Raw genomic sequence first — 24117 nt, 5'->3', positions numbered from 1 at the left:
GCTTCGCATAATTTGGATATTTGCTTAAGTCGGACAAGATATATATATATATATATACCCCTTCAGAGTCTGAGTTAATGGGAATCTTCTGTATTTGTTGACAGACAGTGAAATGCACTTAAATTTCACATGTGAGAACCTGCGTATTGAGTGCTTCATGAACCATTGCAAAATTGTATGGATGCACAAAATATTCAAACTTTGAAGTATGAAACTTAAAATTTAGGTAATTAAGTAACTTGGCAAAATTAGGGTAAAAAATGAATTAAAAGAGACTCGTCCTAATGTTTATTACAATATTGAGGAAAGCTCTAAGACTGAACCAATAAGTGGACTATTATTTTAAATATACAAACTAATTCCTGATTATTTAGATCATGCATATATAAAAATTAATAAAACTTGAGTATCTTGATTCCAATTTCAATCTTCGCTTTAGCTGTATATCATCAATGCCATTCAAAAGAATTTTTGCATGGGTAATGACTGAAAAAGTTTGAAAACAAATGTATTGCAAAAATATATAACTACATTTGTATTTACAAAAAATGATTTGGAAATCAGGAAAAACATTTCGCATTCAAAAGAAAAGATAATTCCTTTAATAGATGTACTTATAGAGCAATTGCAAACAACCGTTCAAAAAGTTTCATTTTAGAGTGATAAAGCTATATTCAGTTTAAAAATAAGTAAATAATGGAGTCTTTACAAATGTTTCAAAAACAACACAAAAAATAATTCATTGGGCTTTTTTTGCACCCATGTATGGCAAATCAAATGTTGACAAAATCTGAGGATTTGTTAAAAGATTTGTTAGATCAAAAATATTGGCTCAAAATATACGACAAAGACAAAGTAATGACAAAGTAACGACAGCATCACAATTTGTACAGGCAGCAGAAAATTTATTAACGATGTTAATGATATTAACATCGTTAAAAGCTAGTTTGTGCCATTAGCATATTTTAAAGTACCTAAAGTAACAAAAGTTACTGACAAAACCTAAGCTTAGTATTTGAAAAAGATTACATTTTCTTATAATTTATTTATTAAAACAATCTTATACTTAACATAATCTTTTGTTTGTTTATCACAACTTATCTTTTTTTTTCTTTTTTTTAATGTATTTAATGAAGTATTTTTACTAAAGATTGTAAACAATTATAACAGATTTTATCAGTTACCAGTAAGATGTTTGTAAAAATAGTTTATATTCATAAAGAAATTATGTTTATGAATAAAGTCAAAAGAACTTAACACAATATTGAATTAATAAGAAACAAAAAATTTTAAATCCATTTGTGAAAAGAATTCTCTTAAACAAAAGCCGTTCTCCTTTTTTTTTCTTTTTTTTTAATTTATTTACTTTTACATCTATAATCAAGAAGCTGTGTTACATAATAAATTAGTAAGCAGATGATAAGAAAAAACAATTTTCTTTAATAAATAACTATTCATAAATTTTACTAACATCTTTACACTCCTTCAAAACTAAACTTAAATCTTTAATATTCAAAATCATATTTAATTTAAAGTCTAATAACTAAATAAAAAATTATATAAAATAGGTTCTACTCCAAATGGTCTAATTTCCGAAATCCCCACTCGACTATCTCAGATTATGGTTTTATGAACATTGCCAAGTTTCAGGTCAAAATATTTTGGATTTTGTGGTACTTTTTGTGAGGATTAACCAAATTTCAATATCAGTTAGTAGCTAAAAATTGCATATATATGTTAAAAATGTGAATTCTTAATAAACCAAAGGTGCAGATTGCAAATTATTTATTACAACTTTCATTTCATGCCTAAATTTTAGTCTATGTTTCAACAAAAAATTCAACACCATAAATTTTTATTGCTTTTTTTTATAGGATCATATCTCCAGAACAAAAGGTTTTTCAGTATTGTTATATTTTCTGAAAATTCTACATACAAATGTAATGATATAGATAAAAAATCAGCTTTTTAAAAAAATTGCCTATGTTGAGTTATTATTAAAACCAATTTGATATAATTTTACTTTGTTAAAATAAAAATAAATAAATATATAGACCATTTGGATAATAAAAAATATATATATATTTGAACAAAATTAGTACCATCATTATGTGTAATATGCACCAAACATTCATCAATGAAAATGTCTTCAAATGAAATTATAATGCTTTTCCTTTAAAAAATTAAATGTTATAAAATATATACTACATTATACATAAATAAAAAACAACTATATTTAAAGTATAGCAAATAGAAATAAAAATAAAATAAAGAAAAATATATACCATATTCCAATAGTTGGAAAGGAAGGCCCCCAATCCTATTAAATCAAAAATATGAAGTATCATCATATCATCATCACACATCACATTAACTAAAAATATGACTAAATATACTATTTAAATACAAATATACCACACGACAAGTTTTGTATAGTCCTGAAGCCATAACTAGAATGACTAACTAATTTTTCTTTATATCTCAGCATTTTAAACTTTTATTAAATTCTAAAATTTTAAATTTTCACTATTATACACTTTTTATAATGGTCAAATTTTAAACTTTTACTTTGTTGCAAAATAGGTTAAATAACATAAATAATATTAAATAAAAATACCTTCTGGCTTAGGTACTCTATATATGACCATGATATAGATATGGTTATGAACAAAAATATTTTTTTAAGAAATATTACATGACCAGTCATAATATATTATTTTTTACATTGCAAAAAGAATTTTACAAAACTATGTTGAGAATTTTTGATAATTATCAAAAATTCCTGACATAAATGGAATAAACCTACCCAACTAAAGGAACATTGCTCTTTGCGAATAAAATTTTGATGACTTCGACCATGCTGTGCTTTAGGAGCTAACACAGGTGGAATTTGATAACCATAATTGCGAAAATAATATTCACTTTTAGTAGAACTGTACAATGTGGGTGAAAAAAACACAAGCTTTAGTGAATTTTGAAGTTTTATTTGTTTTTTTATAGAAAATGTATAAGCAAGAAACATATTTTCAGTTCTTCCAATAAATTCGTCATTTAAGAAAATATCGCAAACAGTATCCAACCCATAAAATGCAATGATGGCACTTTGTGAATCCAATAATGAAGATGAAACTATTAAAAAAAGAAGTATAATTTTGACAAAAAAATAATTTATAATTATAAAAAAATAATTTCATAAAAATAATAAGAAAAGAAGCATATTTTTCTATCAAATAATTTTAAAAATAGTATGCAATAATAAATCAATGCATGCAACACAATTATAGAATTTAAAAAAACTTTTGAACTAAAAACAGATTAATCAACATTAATAAAATAATTTAAAAAAACTCTTGAATAAGGTTTGTTTATAGTTGTTTAAAATCATGGACATTAAAATGATCAGGTTTGTAGCTAAGTTTTGAAAAATGATTCCTTAATGACTAACCACTCTAACTTGAAAATTAGAAAATTTGTAATTAGAAATTGAAGAATCTCATTCTTAATAATGATACTTTTAGAGGTTCACAAATTATTCATCATCATATTTATTATGAACAAGTTTATTTAAAATATGCTCTCAGACTTAAACTTATAACTAGCAACCTTAAAATTAAAGCATTTAAAAAAATTAAAGCATTTAAAAAAATTGAAGCATTCAAAAAAAAAGATATTCAATTGAGTTCCTAGTTTAAGTAAAAAAATTGACAAAAATTTTATCTATGATAAAAAGTATCTTATAAATCTTAGAAAAATAACAGATTATCTTGAAATAATTATGTAAAAATAACACAAAATCATTTTGACAAAAAGAAAAAAATCTAACTTTTTCTATAAAGATAATCATTTCACATAGTTTTAAGTTTTACCAGAGTAAAATGCCTCTATAATAACCATCTAAAATAAATGTCTTTACATGGCAGACTACTTTTGATGTTGTAGAGCATAACACAAAATAAACATTATCCATTAGTAAATTGAAGCTTGTGAATAAGCTCAAAAAACTATAAATTTTTTTAATTCTCTTTCTTTTTTATATTACAAACAAATTTAAAAAATTAAAGTTTAAATAAAGTTTTTAAATTTTAATTCTTTGACATTATTATTTGATACATGTTTGTTGTTGTTTTTATTACTAAAAATATTGTTTTTATTATTATTATTCTTTCCTTTTTTTATTAATTTTAATAAACTTACTTTTATTAAGTACATTTACTCAAATAGCTTTTTTTGTTCATGTTAAAGGATACTGGCTTACTTTAATTTGAGATTTTAGACTAAGAATTATAAAAAGAAATAAAACTCTTTAAATAAAAAAAAAAGTAGAAAAAATTAGAGAAATGTGAGAGAAATAAGCTCTAATTTGTTAAAATTATAAAAACCACTGAAAAACAATGAAAGTTTTTCTGCGTCACACACTGTATTTTCAATACAGTGTGTGACGCAGAAAAACAATGAAAGTATAAAAATTAAACATCAAAAAATTCTATGCAGATATGGACGAACAAAAATTTTCAAGAGGTGAACTAGAGGAAAAGGTCTTTGCAAAGAGTTCTGCCTTATCTTTGGAGATGTAATAAGATCAGATTTTTTTCGCCGGGAATTAAGATGGCTTCCGGGCATACTTTCCAATGAAAATGGAGATTATTTATTTAATAACAAACAACTAATTTTCTTATTAAAGTGCATTTATTTTTTGGAACATTAAACAATTCTTGAAACAAATAACAGATATTGATATATAATCAATTACAAAGAATTATTTAAAAGTTCTTTTTTGAAAACTTGACTCACTAATTAAAGCATGAAAAATTACAATTTTAAACAGACGACCTTATTCTCTTAAACAATTTTTTTTGCTTTTTGAAAAAAATGTTTATACAACTTAAAAATATTTTTTTTTTTTTCTTTTCAATAATTTAATTTCACTTTTCAATAATTTAAATAAAATTTGTTCATTTATTAAACAATCAACAGAAGAAACTTGTAAAAGGGTTTTGCCTAACTCTATGTTTTAAAGTAATTTTTTCAAATACAATTAAAAACGTAACAAAAAAGTAATTTTTCGAGTTTTTTTAATTTTATTTTAAAGTCAATTTATTTTCTTTTTTGTAGGAACTGCTTTTATTATTCTTTGAAACGTTAAAATTTTAATTGAAACATTTAAGTCTTGAACGTTTCAGAAATGCACTGCAAAAAGAAACGTTAAGATAAACTTAAACTACTGTTTAGATGTTTTGATGATTTAAACTTTAAATAATGAAAACATCTAAACAAAAAAGTGGTCAAGTTGAAAGCAAAAAAAAAATCATTTGCATGGTCAGTAATAGCGTTCGATCTCACACGCCATTCCTGTCCAAGCTTTATTTTGTAGAATTTAATTCCTATTGGTCAAAATGTCCGATTACTTTGTAAATTGATCGGACAATCTGAGGTTTTAGCTGGACAATGTCCAATGTCTGACAGTTAAATTGAGTCTTGGTTTGTACTTCAAACTTACAATCGTTTGTATTTTCTTCTTTTATGTAGACACAATAAAAATACTTGTTCAAAATATCAGCAATACTAGGTTTGTTATACATTGTTGAAGCAATATTATTATTAAGTGCTCTTATATGATTTTTTACTTTCTACTTTTTTCTAATATATGGATATAGTAATTTGGGTTCATTTTTTACCTGATTTACAAAATTTTGTTCGTAATTTTTAACAGCATTATTTGTTTGCTTTAGAATGTTTCTTTTCATTTTATTATATTTCTCTATTGAGCCAGCTATAGACCAGTTTATTTTTTTATTTTTCGCCCAATAATTATTTTTGTAATTGATATCTTTTCTCAAGCTATTTGACATCCAAACTTCATTTGCTATATCTTTTAGTTTTATAACAGGTATTATTAATTAATATATATTTAATGCATGATTGATTGTAATGATATAAAAACTTATCATAACATTTGTTAATGCATGTGTTTTAAAATTCATCAGCCCAATTTATATTTTTTATATAAGTATTAATTTTGTCGTAGTTTCCTCTACGATATGCAAATTTTTTAGCTGATGAAGAGAAACCATCATTTCAAAAAATCATTTTAGAATATAATGTCCTTTACTATTAAAACCATGTGGTGGCAAATGAGACAAGCCAAAAACATGGTTACTATTATCTACAATTACTAGTTCAAGTATATTTGTTAACTCATTTTCATTTATGTGCTTCAGTAACACATTGTTCGAAAAGCAGTCGTTTAAACATGCTACAAAATCTTCAGCTTATTGGCTATGCAATTCTACAATACTGTCTTCCCACTTTAAAGTATTGTAGTTAAAGTCAGCTGTTACCATTACACTAGTGAATTGTTTTTATCTTATTTTTAGCTCAATAATATCAGAATAAAGTTCAGTATTACTGATTTCATATGACTTTATGGAACTATTAACATAATGCAAACATTATTACAAAAAAGTTTATGTTTCGCAATTTTTTTTTTTTTTTCTAATTTTTTTACAAAGTTACGTCTGCCATCTTTAATGGCGCACAAGATATTTATGCTCTTGTCAAAACAATATGTTGTTTCTATTACTTTAAAAACATTATAATTGGCGATATCTATTTTGTTTTCATATTATTTCAATCATAACAATCATTCTAATCCACTTCATGGTCAACCACAGAAGTCATGCACAGAAGTTGCAATTTTGTCTAATTTCTATAGTTATTTATATGGAAATAAATTGCTTGTGAGTGCTTCAAATAAAATATTATATAATTGCAACTCATATTTAATATATTTTCAATGAGAAATAGCAGTCATCAAATATTTCAAGCTAAAGTAAATTTCGAGTAGAGCCTTCAGAAAACCATTATATATTTTTCAAACTTTTGCAACATTAACACACAAAAATATAAAATAAATATATATATAAATTTAGTTACTTAGGTAGCCTAAAATATGATAAAGAAAGTTTTAGAATAACTGTTATTTAAGATAATCTCAATAGTATATTGCTTCAAATCTCAGACTCTAAGTATAAAAACAAAGAATAGGATAAAAAAATCACATACAGAAATGGATACGTGCCCATTAAAAACAAAAGTAGTTAACACTGCAGCATTTAAAAACCTTAAATCTTAAATACTGATTTATTTATATCTACTGTGTAATGTTGCTGTTACATTCTCTATCTAACATTTTTAAAAAAAGTTTATAAAACTATCTTTCTCAAGACCACTTTATCTTTCACTCAAGACTCAAATGGAAAAAATAGTATAATAAAATTACTAATATAGTTAAGAACGGTATTATTTTTTGATAGAGTTGTAATTGTTGAACAGTATACTAAATTTTATATGAAATAAAATTATCCATCAAAATTATTAAAATTTATTAATTATTTACTTGAATTCCATAAGCTAACAAATTTTAGTAGTGTTTTTTTATCTTGCTTTACAGAACAAAATTATCGCAAATGTTTAAAAAGTTTAACAAAATTTTGTAGCACCCTCTTAGTAAATATTTCACAAAAAAACAAGAGGCAGTAAGTCCTAATTTGAATTTATAAAAATGTTAAACTTTACTCTAACCTGAAAATTGTTTTTCGAAAATCCAATTTTGATCAGCAATCCATGCATATTCTCTATCTCTATAGCCAACTAAGGGATCATTAATTAAACCATTTTTGAAAAGAGCCATATGAACAGACGTTGGAACATTAACTGATATACTTATAGATTTGTTTGATAAAATCCACATTGATTCTGTCAAATCTATAGTTTTTATTCCACTAGTAATATCAATGAAGGTACATAGTAGGATTTTGAGAAGAATCGTGTTCATTTTATTATTATTATTATTTTCGCAAAAAACACAGCTAAAAATAAAAAGGCATGATTTGTTATTGTTTTTGAAAAAAATACGATCGATTCTTTTACGGTAGCCGATTATCTCAAATGTCTCGAATTTCCAATTAATTAATTTAAACTAATGCGGAGCATCATGGAGATCGCTCAGGTTGCCGCTGAGAAAATCGTTAGCAACGATGACTTCAAGGGAAAATATCAAATGCAAATTATTAAAGAAGAAGATATTAATGATTCGAATGAGCATACTGAAAAGGCTTCTTTTCCATTAATGAAGCTAGATATTAAAACGTATGACGTTTCAACCAAGCCAATGACAGAAACAATCAGTAATCGATTGCTGCAGATTGCTGATATAAAAAGCAAAATCAATAACATTTCATCCAAAAATATTTCTTATTTAAACTCTATTTCTAAAACTCAAAAAAATTATAAAAACGTAAAAAATGAATCATTGCCTGATAAGCAAAAGAAGCATTGTCATCAAAAGAAAGATTCTGGTGAGTAAATAACGAATAAAGTTCTCAAGATGAAAGTTATATAGTGAATATTTTTGGATTTTTTTTTAAATTAATTTAAATTAAGTATAGTGTTGGTTTATAGAGATGTAGTAATATGTAAATATATTTATAAAATTCTTGTTAATAAAGTTCTGAGTAGAATTTACACTTATTTATATATTTTTTTTAATATATAAAATATGAACAAATCATAAAGTTGTTTTGGTCCAAAATTATTAGTCTAAAGAAGCAATGATCCAACTGGGAATCATCTCTAAAGACTTTCTATAGATTAGAATTGCAAGATACATGTGTTTGATTATCCTAAAAGTCCTCTGCCAAGTGCATCTGCTAAACTTCCATTTAATTACGCTGTCACATAAGAGATATTGCATTTAAGATCAGATGCTTGTTTTTAAAGATTTTAGAGGTAAGATTATCTAGAAGGTTGTTTAATATAATAGATCATCAATTATAACTGAAAAGCAATACAGTACCAAAAATGAAGTCTTGTGGTACCCTATAAGTTACTGAAAATCAAGGAGACTGTTGTCTATCAAGGATAGCTTTAATATTGTGGTTAGAAAGGTATTTTTCATTAATAAATTTTCACAGATATGCAATATGAACAAAGCTTATAGCTTATAAGTAATAATTAAGCCATTTAGTACTACCCTACTTATCAAAATCTTCGATATGTCAAAAGCCTCACTGCTTCCATCTAATTCACAATAAAAAAGTTTTATTATTCAAGTTAACAGTAACAGAGGATCGAAATCTGATTGTCTAAAGGAATCAAGATAAATAAAATGAAATCAAAGAATATGCAGCTTGTGTTGCCGTGGCACTGGTTAGAGTAATAATAGCAAAGTTTTTTCACAACTCTCACAACTATTATGTTTTAAATATTGTTGTATAAAACAGATCTTAATCCAAGTGACACAAATACAGGATAAAAATACTTATTGTTTTATGCCAAAATTATAAAAAATAGAAATCATGTAAATGAAATCCTACTTTAATCAACTTCAAAAGTAAATACAAATAAAAGAACTTTAAATACAAGCATTTCTTGGTGATACTCATGGTCTGAAAGTACATGCGTTAATTTTAAATTTAGTTTTTTCTGACCTGATAGTCAAGCAACCAAAGGTAATATTTGTTTGACCAAGTTTTTTTGTGTAAACTTTGTTTATATCTTTTTTTATATAAACTTTTACCCAGGTATAAAAAAATTAGCCATAGGGATTATTTTAATTTTTCTTTTTTTTTTTTTACATTAATTCACCACATTAAGGCTATGAAGGCCACTACAGTTGACAACCCTCTTAACTCTATAACTGCGAAACACAAATCTTGACAAACAAGTCTGTTGCGCGGAGAAACAAGTTGATCGCGTTATTACCAGGGACGTAGTGGGGATCGAATTTGGAACTTCTAGTTTATAAGGCGAGCACTCTACCACTACACCACTACCGCATGAAATATACTTTCAAGAGTGCTAAATGGCTTTGGCTCATCACAATTTGCAATTGCCTAATTTATTCCTTGCAAGAGGTCTGAGATTTGATGCTGGTTCTAGTACGATAATCAACATTGTTAGGGAAGAAGACATGAGCTTCCTAATTAAATGCTCTTCCACAATGCTCTGTGAAAAGACTATAAGAACTCTGTGAGCACAATCATAATCACAACAACAACAAAAAGGGCGATAAAAGTTAAAAGGGTCAGACCAATCTTCTTATGTGCAATTTATTACTTGAAATAAATCTTTGTTATTACTAATTTACTTTTGTATTATTATTGCTAATTTACTTTAGTTATTACTAATTTACTTAAAGTAAACCTTTTTTTTTAAAACTTATTATTTTTTTTAGTTGTCATGTTTTTGATCATGAAGCTAAACTTATTTCCTAATTTGATTTACAAGACTTTTTAAAGTGAAACTATATACTTTGGTTAAAGTAAAATGAGCATAGCTATTTAAATCCAAAATTAGATATGAATTTATAGAACACAAGTAGTTTTTGTTGCTAGAGAAAACTCTCCTGCTCTTCCATTGTTTAGCAAAAACTCTCACTAATAGTACCCCTCTCGGTAGTAATACCTCACTCAGTAGTTATACTCCTCTTTCAACCCTTAATTCTGAAATAAACTATTTGCTATCCAGAGATGTTGTTAGTTTGAACTTTGTATCTCATGCTTATGATGCTTAACCACTATTGCATGATTACTTTTACATAATTACTACATACAGCAGTTCTTATTGTTAACATGTTAGCACTAGAACATGAAGATTAAAATTTATATTGAAAAATTATTAGAAAGTTATATTGATTAGTTAAAAAGTGAGCTTATTCAAATTGAGATATTTTTTTTACTAAATGCAATGACAAAAAGAATTTTTGAATATTGAAAATAAGAATCACAAATGCAGTCTTTTAGCAGTCGAGAAAGTTTCAGATGAGCACTTTTTAAATTATTTTCAGGATACAGACAGTTTTGGCATACAACTTTACAAGACTGACAAAAATATTGCCTGAACTGCAGACTATAAAAAAGTGAAAAAGAAATACCTTAGTATGGCAGAGTATTTGAGTAAAATTTTGTAGAGTATGTGAGTAATCCTGACAGAGTATGTGCGTAAAATTTTGTCAAAGGATTAACCTGTGTGCCAGGGTTATGAGGAAGATTCAAAAGAAGAGATGTTTTGCTAAATATTTACTCTTATCATAAGAGACTTGTGTTAGAGTGATGAAATATTAAGTTTTTCCTTTTTAGTATAATTATGTATAATTTTAGAAAAATTTTATTAAAATGATTTTAATACTTTATCTTCTAAAATTTATCAAGATTCGGTAATCAGAGAATAATAAGTTCTAGCATAGATAATACCTTTTGAACTTTTTTTTTTTTTTGCAAAAATAAAGTGATGTTTTATTATTATTATTTTTATTATTACTATTATAATCATTAACGTTATTATTATCAGCAATTGACATTATACTAATGTTATTGCTTCTATTTTAGCGTGTTGAGTTTCTTAAAGTTAAAATTTTAGTTTCATAATTTTGTGTCTTGTTAATTAATTCTTCAGTCTATTCATGAAGTTAAAACAAAACTGCAGAGAAATTTTTGTAAAATAATTTTACAGTAACATTTTTTATTAAATTTTACAGTTTTTTCAACAAATAATATTTTCTTAAATATAGATGGATCATACTATTCAAAAAAATAGAATTTTCTTAAATATAGATTGATCATACTATTTAACAAATAATATTTTCTTAGATATAGATGGATCATACAATTCAAAAAATGGAAAGGATAAGATTAAGACAAAAAAGCATTACAGAGAAATATTTGAAAGACATTTTTCAGATATGGAATATATGATTCAGAAAGACACCCAATCAGCTTTAAAGTTTGGAAAGTATATTCATTCATATACTGATCCTAATGGTGGAGCTAAAGTGTTACATGCTTATGCAGAAGAACTTACAAATATTAAAGCAGAATACCTAAAAAAGTTTGCTGAAGAATTCCTTAATACTTGTTATGCTGAAAAAACAGAAGGTCGATCGGATTATGTAATGGGTATTGTACATAATGCTGGGTTGTGCTTACCTGAACTTGTTCAGTACTTACACACCACTCAGCCTAACTTGATTGTAAAGGTAGAATCTCTTGGAAGAAAATCAGATATTGTATCTATGACGATGGATGAATTTTGTAATAATGTTAAAAGCACTTTTTGTAATGGTACTCATCGAGCTGGTGCATTAGGGCAAATAAGTTTAGTAGGAACTGTGTCAGAAGAGTCTGGTGGTTATTTCCCTAAACTTCTTGGAAAGTTAGAGAAAGATCCATTTCTTAACCTTACCCTTCCATGGGGTGACATGTCTATTTATAGTGGACTGGATCGAACAACTAGCAATGATGGTCCAATATTATGGATGCGTCCAGGAGAGCAAATGGTTCCATCCATAGAAATGCCTAAATCACCGATTGGAAAAAAAAGAAAGTAGGTTTTATTATTTTGTTATTATTGTTGTTAAATAGCATTATTTAATTAACATAAAAGAAGTATCAAACTTATTGAAAACCCAAAAAATGTTGGGTAAATGTGTTGAGTTATTTGGGAAAAATTTTTTGCATTCATTTTTTTATTGAAAATAGTTAACCTAAATAAGATTAAAGATGAAATTCCTGATTCCAGAAAACCCCTGTTCATATTTTGAATGTGGGTTTATTTTCATTCAATGAAAAAACTTATTTTGCTTTAGCAACTGACCGGGATTCCTGTCTTGGCTATGTTTGGCTTTTTTTTAACAAACCTGATATTGCATATATATATATTTATATATATATATATATATATATATATATATATATATATATATATATATATATATATATATATATATATATGCAACTAAAAATGCATGTTTAGATAAGCACTGTGACGCCACACTGAAATAGCCTGCTTCCGGGGGCTTCAGTACATACATTGACTATCTTATTGCCTGCTGTAGTAAAGGTATGCCGCTACATCGACTGAGGATTTGGCATGGGGTAGCAATCTTTTCTTTCATTCTAAATTTTTTTTTCTGAAACAGCTGTATGCTCTAAAGCAGGGTGTTAACCAGGAATAAATTTGATACAGCATTTGACGAAATTAAGAATTTGTCTAAACTTTTCTAAATCCTCACACACACCCTCCCTCCCTCTATCCCTGAGATTAAAATGTGTTTCGGGAATGTGTGGGGTCTTTTTATAAATATTTTCTTCTACTCCACTGCAGCGCTGCATACATTGATTGGGCAGTGCCAAAAATAAAATACCATCTGTAACATTTTTAAGATATGTATAAAATCAAGGCAAAATTAGAAGCAGTTTTACAATGACATGGCAAATTAAGCTCCAATTTCCAAATATATATTATGAATTATTTATTCTTATATAATAAAATAATCAGTGTATATTAATTATTATTAAGAATGATATATTTAATTTATTTTTAATCTTAATATATCATTGCCGCTTTCATATGCCGTATTCTTTTAAATATATATTTCTTTTTCAATGGTGGTTATTAAATGGTGATTTTTAAAGTAACAGCAATTTAAATACAAAAATAATTTAATCGCAAGCGCTTGCACGCTATCGTGGCAACGAAGAATAACAACAAATATTTTTTTATTCGTAGTTATAAAATGTTATTATGACTATGGTTCATTCAAATATTTAAGTTTGTTTTTAGTTTTTAATTAGTACCAGTTTGTTGTAATAAAAAAAACATTCTTGTTATTAAACGTATTTATTTTTATTTTAATATACATATTTAATTGATATTTTAAATAAAAGCAAGCAGGAAAGTACCAGTTTGTTATAATCATAAAACATTTTTTGTATTTAACTTATATTTCAGAGGTATTCTTTTAAAAAAGTTAGTAGAGAAAAGATAGTAGATAAGTAAAAAGTGATTTTAGTCAATGTGATCACAAAATTCAGTTGATATAAAATACCAAACAAAAAAGATATAAACAATAACTAAAAGACTTACTGTAATATTCATAGTTGATCAAAGTTTCAAAAGTATCTGACATTGGCGGCTTCTCAATATTTTTTTTGACAAAGCACATGTACTACTTGAAGTAGAGTTTGCAGTAAGACTTAATAAGTTATTTAACTTTTCAGCCAAGTAGGGCAAAACTTTTAAAGAAATGGCATTTGTGGGTGTTAAACCAAACAAGTTTGTTATTTGTTTAGATTGTACTCTATTTTTTGCTTATATAATATTTGCTGTTATTGGAACGGAATGTAAAAAATTATTTGCAAATTTTAAGAAATTAGTTCACAAGCAAGTTTCAGAAAAAATCCATAAAATCATTGGGAAAATTCCAATTCTCAAGAAGTTTTTTCCAAGAGACATTTTTGCAGTCCTGCAATAGCGTTATACCAATAACAGCGATTTTATTTTAAGTTTTATACACTTTTTTTTTTAATCATATTTAGGTGCCCCATGAAGTCCTTACGGTAGGAGTATAAAAAAAAAGAATTTTAAGATTTTCAAATGAGCATATCACCTAGTTATGAGCATTTATATTTTGAAAAAAATGACAATAATTTTAAGGTACATCCTTTTAAAAAGCTCACGCGCAAAATGAATTATAGATCCTAAGGGATTGTCCATAAATTACACAGCGCTAAATTTATTTTAAAAACAGATGTCGAAGATCTTAAGCTCTTTTACACTGCGATTTTCATTAAACTTAACATGCTATTTTGATTTAACTCAATGCCTTTTGAGGAAAACTTTTTTGTTTTGTTTATTAGTGAAATTTAGCATTGCGTAATTTATTACACAACCATTCAATATATCAAACAAATATTTTACTGCAACCAAAATATCAAGAGGCGTATGGAAAAAGAATTTGATTCACTTTGAGAAAAGTAAATTACATAAAAGTAAATCTCAAGAATCATTAGGAACAATATGTAAAATGCCAACAAATTGACCGATACACCAGCTTGTCATCAGATTGTAAAAATGTGAAGGGACGAATAGAGAAAATTTCAGATGAATGTTTAGAACTATAGGCTAATTTGAATTTTGTAACAATAGAAAAAAGATCAGTGCTAAGAATAATAGAAAAATTGATTAAAAAGAGATGAATTGAAATGGTTTATTAGATATAACAAAAGAGGATGGTTATGGTTTATTAGATATAACAAAAGAGGATGGACTTTGGTTGCATTCAAAGATAAAAAATTTAAAGATAAAAATCTTTATTTAAAGCAAGTAGAGGCATCTGGTAAAGTGAGATATACTGCAATGAAGCCTGATGATCCTAAAAAAATACATCCTTCAAAGAAAATTAAAATTGGAAATGTTTCATCAATACCATCAACTTCAAGTTTAAATGAATTCAGAGAGAAACACGAAAGTAGTAATAAATCAGTAAGTGACAGTGATTATGAACTTTCAATAAATATTAATAAACAAATAATTAAACAGAGGACAGTTAAGGCTGTTAAATTGGTTTGTCAAGCAAAGCTAAGTACACAAAGAGCTGCCACAGTGTTTCAATAACTTCAGATGACTGGTGTTGATCTTCCTGGTGTTTGCATTTTGATCGAAAAAAGATAGCTGGGCTGGAACATCAAGTAGTCGTGATAAAGAACAATAAAAAAGCGGTTAGGCTAAAGCTAATGGTACTGAAGTACGAAAAGTCAGAGACAATTTTTGAAGGATTTCGATTAAATATGATTTTGAAGGATTTTGATTAAATATGATTTATGGGGATCTATAAAAATGATTGCGACAGACACTCCAAATGTTTACTCTTATAAGTGTTAACATTTGTAGTGTAATCATGATCAGTAGTAAATATGACTATTTAACATAGAACTTTGACAATAGTGGTAAACAATCGAAGGAGAATGAACTGAAATGGAGAGGAGAAAAATGTGTTTTTGAAGCATCTGATTAGTGAAATTCTTTTGGAATGAAAAGAAATTTCCTAAGGTTAATTTAAAAAGTTTACCAAATATTAGCCAATCTAGATGGAACTCCCGGGCAATTTATTTACAACTTGCTTACATACTTATTCCTTCAGACAGACAACGACTTGAGATGGCAGTTGAGCTTGTTGCTGGAAGACAGACAGAAATCTGGTTTTCAAACCAAATGTTTAACCCTGAAAATGATAAAGAATTGGAGGAAACCATTAAAAAGATCATCTAAAGGCTTTCAGTACATTCACGAAGTTTTAGTGTGATATTCCTTCACCTATAAAGGCAAAGATCCAACATTAGTGTCGAACAAGCAGTATAGGTTTTAGAAGATATCAAAAGTCTTTGCAAATCTGAAGAAACTTTGTATTTGAAATATTTATTAACAAATCATGATTAAAGCAAGCGCAAACTTTTTTATATGTGTTGATGTTTTGTTAATTTTACCAATATAGCTTTATTTACATGATATATATTTTTACTACTTATTTGAACATAACTTATTATTTTAAGACAAAGTGGAAAATATTTTACTTCAAATTACCAGTAGAAAATTTCTTGGGGTATTTGTTATGTGATTCATGTGTAACATCTTTTGGCTCGGCTTTTTAGTGGGTGATTACGTGAGTTTTTTTCTAGAAACATAATGAAACTAAATTCTCCTAATTATTTAAAAAAGCTCATCAGAATATGATTTATAACAGAGCACTGCAGAAGAGCATTTAATTGAAAGTTCATACCTCTTTCCTAACCGATGTCACAAATCTTGTCCAGAGGAAGGGTTTGAACCACGGATCCTTTGTTTCTTAGACAAGTGCGCTATCACTACGCCTTGACTGCTAATTAACAAATTAGAGTTTTTTTTGTTATTTTTCTATTATTTTTAAATAATAATTAATTTTCAGTAATTTTTATTAAACTTCAATTTGATAAACTTTATTTGGAGAACAGGATTTTTTCACCTTTAAACTGGGAATTTAATTTTTTTGAGCATTTGGGAATACCGCGTTTGGTGGGGCCCTACAGGGCTAGTTTACACCCTGTAAAGATAAGCAAAACTATTAGGCATTTGCTGATCTATATACGCTATAGTGTGTGTGTGTGTGTGTATTTATATATATATATATATATATATATATATATATATATATATATATATATATATATATATATATATATATATATATATGTATATGTGTGTGTATACATACAGCGCGGAAAATAACAGCCAGTCAACGACTGCCTGAAATGACTAAAGTTCCTATTTTGACCTCCCAAAATGAATTCTGAGAAACAGGGTTTGACATGTAATCAGGATGTAATTTGGAAAAAGCATATACTAAAATTTTATAAAATCATTTAAATTTTGAAAATGCGTTTAAAATAATTTTATTTTTTACGATATGCTATTTTCGACATACTATAATGATTTGCTTTATTTATTTGCTTCGTTTACAAATATTAAATATGACTTGAACCATTTATGTTTTTGCTTCACTCATTTAGATTACTTTCAGTGCACTGGTGTATCTGGTAAATCATTTTTTGCATAAATGATTGAAGTTCCTTAATTATTACTATTTTAATAATAATATTTAATATATTATTTTAATGATTATAAAATATGTAATAATTGTTGTATTTAAAACATTTTTTTTTTTTTAACTGTACTTTATTTTTCACTTTGCTTTTCTTTTCTTTAAATCTTTTAATTTATTTTAGTGTAAATTTTGCCGCAAATTGCAATAAATGATTTATAGATAATAATTTATAGATAAATTTAAATTACTATTTGTGCATTTGTGCTTTCTTTTTTTCTCTAATTCTTAAAAGATATATACACTTAGTAAAAATCTTGTTTTACATAACATTTGTCTTCTTCGTATTAAGTATTCAATTTAAATAGTTGCGCACGAGAGTTACTAATGTTATTGTTAACTAATTAAATTTAGCAGTGTTTAATAAACACTGTTTATAATGATTTTAATGAGCTGTGATATAAAATGTACAATTATTTTTCTTTAACTTTACAGATTGAAAGCCTTTTTGTTATTTTTTTGTAATTGTTGTATGTAACTAAGAACATTTTCTCCTCCAACTGTACTTTTTTTCTTTTAATCAAGTAATCAGACAAAACATATATTTGAAAATACATTGTTAGTTACATTTGTACATTTGTAATATATACATTTCATAAAACAATTTCTTTTAGTACTAAGTATTCAGTTTAAATTTTATTATTTTATAAAAACTGTTTCGATATAAAAAAAAAAATCAAAATTACTCGGATGGTATTAAACTTCCTTTTTTAATTAAATGGAAATTTGTATGCGCAAGAATTATTTTGAGCTATTAAGATTAACTGGTTATTTAAATGTTAGTTATTTGCGTTTCCAATTAAAAAATGCATTTTGTTTAAAGTTTTATTTTTAAAAGGAATATGAGTTTGTTAATATCAAGCATTAAATTATTTTTACATATAAAATTCAGTCATGAAGAAGTATTACTAGATAAAATTTAAACAAAGAAAAAAATCAAAATTTTGATTGTCAAAAAAAATCAAATGACCACCAATTTCATGTGTTTGCCAGTCGAATTTACCACCCCTCTTCAATTACTTATTTTCCACGCTGTATATGTGCATATATATACTCGTGCACACCCACACACACTACAGGTTTAGCTTGCCACTGTCAATATAATTTGCATGCTTAAAATTTTTAAATTGTTTAGATGCATAAAAACTGTATCTACTCAAAGGCAAACTATAATTTGATGTATGTACTGAAGCCTTTGCAGATAACTATTATAGTATGGCGTTTTATGCACAGCAAAGAGTGCAAAAATGTGTCATGAATATATATATTTTTAATGTATTTACCACTGCAAGGTTGCGGGGGCTATAACAGTTGTAGAAGCTTTTTCTTTTAATCATTACAATCCTTGCTCAATCCATTAACTCTAAAACATGAGGTCGATGAGGCGCAGAAAAACAAGTTGTCAAGCAACACGGTATATAAATATTTTATTTATCTACCAAGTTTTATCTTAGTTCCAAAAAATTATTTGTTTTACACAATTACTATAATTATAAGCAGATGTTGCTCATGGATAAAATTGAAGTTTCAAAAAAAAATTCATCTTATATCAATTTTGACCTTGTTTAAGTGTCATTTCTGATCTTGTTAACCAGAATATTTTTGATTACAGGTTATTTAGCATATATCATTCCAATATAAAGACAGAAAAGAAAATGCATCATCATTCTGATGGGTTTTCTTAAACTTTAGAATCGGTGTAAATGAGCTACAAAAGTTAAAATATTTGCCAAGATCGTCTGAGCCGAGAGAATCACTAGCTGAAGACCGAACCAAGTGTCATGCAGATCATGTTGGACATGGTCTTGATAGAACCACAACTGCTGCTGTTGGAGTTTTAAAAGCTATTCATTTTGACAAAAAGTAATTTTCTTTTTAAATTTCAAATTGCTTTTAAAAATTAACAGTAACGTTATTGTTTGTGTCTGGTTTATTTTGCTAAATAGTGAGTCACTATTAGTGACCAAATATGCACTAAATAACAACTAACAGTTTTTAGGTATTATTGAATTATGTTTTTATAAAGTTGTTTATAAAATAGCTGTAATAGCTTTCAGCAGTCTTCTCTGTTTGAAATTTACCACCAGCGCACGAAAAAGTGCTGGCCGGACAGTAATTATTTGCCTAGCGTGCGCGGTTTTTTAAAAAATATTTGTTTTTGTACCTCTTTAATTAGAATTTGATTAAGAAAAAAGATTTGTTGCAATTTAAAAACACGCTTGAAATTTTTTGGCGAGCGCTTAAAAAAGCGCCAGCCGTAGTATTGGCGGAGGTGTGGGCAAGCGCAAAACTGTAAGAGCGTAAAAGCGCTTGTCAAACGGAGAAGACAGTATCAGTGCTTGAAATCAGCAATAAATGATTGGCTGCTTTTGGAAAAAATTGTATTTGCTCTTAAAATGGGAGTCAAACGTTTGTAATTATAAATATAAATACATTTTAAAAATAGAAAGTAATATTATGTAATATTGTATTGAATAATTGTGTTTTTGATTGGTAGAATAAACACAAATTTGAGACCATAGTGATATTTAGTAGGAAAAAGAAATGTTAATTAGCATTTCACTGACAGTCTGGATAATAAGAAACACAGCAAGTTTATGATTGGTAGGTAAAGCATCATCTTGAAACAGTTTTTTTTAAAATTTTAGTTTTGAAGTTTAAAACTCTTCAAATCTTAGAAATTAATAGTAGTAAATATTGTAACAGAAATTTTTTAAATAAAAGTTTTTACATTTAGTATAAAATTCAGCAATAATTTTATATATAAAATTACTCAATTAAACAGTTTTTTACTACAGATTCAATCTAGATAACCTTTTCCAAGTTAATTGTAAAGATTTATTATCATTTTAAACAAGATGATAATATCTTGTTTAAAATGTAAAAGTGATTTATAAAATCGATCTAAAATTTCGAAAAACCTTTATTTAATAACAATGTTAAGTTATAAATCCTAAATTATAATTGTATATATTAAGTCTTTTAATTTTAAATATATAGTTATAAATGCGAAACTTTTATTATAATTAAGATGTGTGAGCGAATGTTAAATTCTTTTCTTTCTTTTTTTATCTTTAGTTGATTAAGAGTTTTAATTCAAAATAATTCTTGGCTAAAAAATTCATATTTTAAAAATGTTTCAACTATTGAACATATATAAGGATTTAAATTTATTAGAATATTTGGCTACTATTAGATAAAGTCAACTAATGTGTTTAAAATTTATTACAAATGTTTATTATTATTGCAAAAATTTTATTTGTTTATTGCTAGTTAGTTTATATTGTATAATGTTTTCATTTGTTTTTAGTTATAAACTTTATATTTTGTCTTATTTAGTCCGAGTATAAATCGCCATTGTAAAGAAGTAATAGCTTTTGATGCTGGCGATCTATTAGCAGTAGTAGAAAAGATGCAATTGGATCTTTATGAACCACCCATGTCTCAAGTAATATATTTTTTAAGAACCCTTTATTTTCCATACTATTTGTTTTACGTTTTCCACTTTACAAATATGTAACCATGAGCGAGATCTCGTTTCTCGTGAGAAATGGGACTTCTCGTGAGAAACGAGAAATAGAAATTCTTGCGAAAAGTAGAACGAGACTTAAATATTATATTATTTTCCAAATTAAAAATTATTATAATTTACAAAATGCTTAATAATTAGTTTTTTTAATTAATTAATATTTTGACGTCATTTTAATAAATCTAATTAAAAATTTAATTTGTTTTTGACAAAAACAAATTAAATTTTTAATTAGATTTTTTAATTACATTTTTTTTTTAAATCTAATTTAAAAATTTTAATTAGATTTTAAATACAAAAACTTTTTGTATAAAATGGTGCACTTTCGACTTAATTTCATTCGTTTACCCGTGGAGTTCAACTTTACACATATTGTTCATATTGAGAAGAAATATTCTTGCCTCATTTCAACAATCAAAAATGTCACCAAGAAAAAACAAAGTCTGGAGATATTTTCAAAAAACAAGTGATGGTGCTAAATGCAAGACGTGCAAAAAGTCTCTGAAAACAAAGATGGAAACACAAGCAGTCAACTTTGAAAACAAAGATGGAAACAGGCCGTAATCTCCATTATTATTGGCATAATAACGGAGACTACGCCAAATCTAAAAAGTGCTGCATTTACTTCTGACCTTTGGACTTCTAGAGCTCGGGACAGCTACATCTCTTGGACTTTTCATGCTGTTGACGAAAATTGGAGACTACATCATTGGACACCCCATGTCCAACAGTTCCCAGGCAGACACACAGGTATCTTGATTGAAGGAAAGCTGGATTCTTTCTTATAAGAACTAAATTTGCCTGCTGATTTGCCAATGTACTGCGTGAACGACCAGGCAAGAAACATGAAACTTGCAGTCAAATTGTCAAAGCACCTTGACCAATACTTGTGCTACAATTATATTTTGCAATGTGCAGTTCAAGACTCATTTGGAATGACTGCTGGAATGGATGATGCGTTGCAAACATGCAAAGATTTGGCTTCTTTAACTCACCAGTCAACAGTTGCAGCTGAGTTGCTTGAATCAGAATCAGAGGCTCAAGGAATCAATTTTAGACAGTTACACCAATCTGTTGACACAAGATGGAATAGTGAACTGGATTGCATGGCTTATGCCTACATCTAAAGAGTGCAATTATCAGCTTATGTGTAAATGAAGATATTTTTTCTTCAAAGACCATCAGTGCATCACAGTAGAAATCAATCGAGGAAGCAGTAGAAAATTTGGCACTACTTAAAGAAACTACAGAAACATGGTCGGCTGAGTCTATTCCAACAATTAACACTGCCGCCGATTCTCTTTATTTAATTCATGACAAAATTGATCAATTTATTGAGACGGATGGAAAAAATGGCTATGGTGTCTTGTATGCAAAAAACTTGAAAAGCTGCATTGAGAAAAGATTTCCTCTTTGTCACACTGGAAACTTATTGAGTGCTGTAGCAAACTACTTTAATCCTGCTTTAAAGGGGCTTCGCTTTAGGCTCTTCAAAAAATTTCAAACAACAAAAGAATTGTTAGCCTCACAGGTTAAGGATAATGTTGAGTGCCAACCTGTTGCCAGAGTGCTTTTAGCAGATTTGTCCCCTAATTCAAAACTAAAGCACAAGTTAAACGTCAGACTTGAAACACAAGAGCCAACATCTAAACTGAATCCTATTTTGAGGGAAATGTGCCAGTATGAATATCTCCCTGATGCCAAAAAAGACTTTCCGATTCTTGATTGGTGGAAATTGCATTCAAATACATTGTCAGAACTCTCTTCATTAGCTAGACAAATTTTAGCTATTCCAGCAAGTTCAACTAAATCAGAGAGAGTTTTTAGCTCAGGTGGAAATGTCGTCCGATCATCCAGACACAACTTACACCCAGAAAAAGTAGAACAAATCATCTTAATCAGAGAAAACATTGGAAAAGTTTGGCAAAAAAATTCTGAATTAATATTTGAAAAAGTTGTTTACATTTGACAAATGTCTTTGTGTCTATTTGTCAAAACCATGTTTACATTTTTTTTTTTTTATTACTTGGATTTTAATAAATTTGTTTTCAAAAATTGTTAAATTTCTCGTCTCGTTCTCGGTCTCACGAGAAGTACTAACTTCTCGTCTCGGTTTGTAAAAACCTAGTCTCGCTCATGGTTACAAATATGTGTTATTTAATAAATGCTTTTTTCCAATTATTCGGACTTTTTTGAAGTCTAAAAAACAAAGTTTGTTAAAATATTATTTAAATAATAGATAATAAAAAAATATAAAGGGTCATTTTGTTAAAACTTTTTTTTTTTGGTAACTTGGTGTTTTGATATGCTCATGATTTAGTTCAATGTTATAGTGCGTTCAATGGATCGATGATGCTAAATTGAATCAACTCCGTCGAGAAGGAATTCGTTATGCTCGTATAACTCTTCGGGATAATGATATATATTTTATTCCACGAAATGTATGTCATCAGTTTAAAACTATTTCCGCCGTAACAAGTATTGCATGGCACGTTCGCTTGAAGCAATACTATCCCGAATCTACGAAGTCTGACAATGGTGATGATACATCAAGTGTTACAAAATCAGCCAACGAATCATCAAGTGTTGTGTTGTAATTCTTACTCGAATCTTAAATAATGAACAAGGAAAAGACTTATAAATTTTATCCAATTTGCAAATTGTGTGCTTTTTTTATGTAAATAATCTATCAAAAAAAAAAGGGGGGGGTTATTAAAAGGAAACCGTTATAAGACCTTGATGTATTTATGTGAATATCGATTTGGATCATAATTTTAATGTAAATTGTACATTTTATACATATCTGAAGATTGTTTATTTATTTTGTGTACATATGTATATTCATTTAAGTAGCTATATAATTTTTAATTAAGAAACATTTGATATTGGAAATCATATAGTTATTTTATTTTCTTATAAGTTTTTTTTTTAAATAGAGCACTTATTTCTAATTGTTATTTTCAAAGTTTTATTGGTTCATTCTGGGGGCGATTTGTTTTGAATGAAATGAACTTAAAGTTTTGATCAAAATAACTCTGGCAGGTTTCCGTAATTTCATTTTCCCGTAAAATTTAACGGAGAAAGTCAGGTAACAGAGACAGTGCACAGCAAATCG

At 27.1% G+C, this 24117-nt stretch overlaps 2 protein-coding genes across 4 annotated transcripts in view; one reads left to right on the top strand and one right to left on the bottom strand.

The window, feature by feature from the left end:
• LOC100203248 (beta-mannosidase) overlaps positions 1 to 7908 on the bottom strand; it is an 85250-nt gene extending 77342 nt beyond the window's left edge. The window contains exons 1-4 of one of the 2 annotated variants that reach the window (XM_065812647.1): positions 7582 to 7908; positions 2807 to 3129; positions 2286 to 2320; positions 2103 to 2173 (exon numbers count right to left, since the gene is read on the bottom strand). In XM_065812647.1, the coding sequence (XP_065668719.1) occupies positions 2103 to 2173; positions 2286 to 2320; positions 2807 to 3129; positions 7582 to 7834 (682 nt within the window). In that variant the 5' untranslated portion in view covers positions 7835 to 7908. The remainder of the gene's footprint in view (positions 1 to 2102; positions 2174 to 2285; positions 2321 to 2806; positions 3130 to 7581) is intronic. The other variant, XM_065812648.1, reaches the window with a different exon arrangement.
• A 56-nt stretch (positions 7909 to 7964) lies between these two features.
• On the top strand, positions 7965 to 23894 carry LOC100212839 (lysine-specific demethylase RSBN1L). 2 transcript variants are annotated; one of them, XM_065812646.1, is made up of 5 exons: positions 7965 to 8357; positions 11655 to 12381; positions 19166 to 19336; positions 20813 to 20921; positions 23336 to 23894. In XM_065812646.1, the coding sequence occupies exons 1-5, from the start codon at positions 7982 to 7984 to the stop codon at positions 23597 to 23599; spliced, it is 1647 nt and encodes a 548-aa protein (XP_065668718.1). In that variant the 5' UTR covers positions 7965 to 7981; the 3' UTR covers positions 23600 to 23894. The 2 variants fall into 2 exon arrangements, with proteins under 2 accessions (XP_065668718.1, XP_065668717.1); XM_065812645.1 differs by having other exon boundaries at positions 7966 to 8357; positions 11649 to 12381.
• Positions 23895 to 24117: the final 223 nt, after the last annotated feature.

The sequence above is a fragment of the Hydra vulgaris genome, chromosome 12, assembly GCF_038396675.1.
Source record: "Hydra vulgaris chromosome 12, alternate assembly HydraT2T_AEP".
NCBI classification, from domain to species: Eukaryota; Metazoa; Cnidaria; class Hydrozoa; order Anthoathecata; family Hydridae; genus Hydra; species Hydra vulgaris.
Note: the sequence above shows the minus strand (reverse complement) of the source record. Positions and strands in the feature narration are given on the sequence as shown.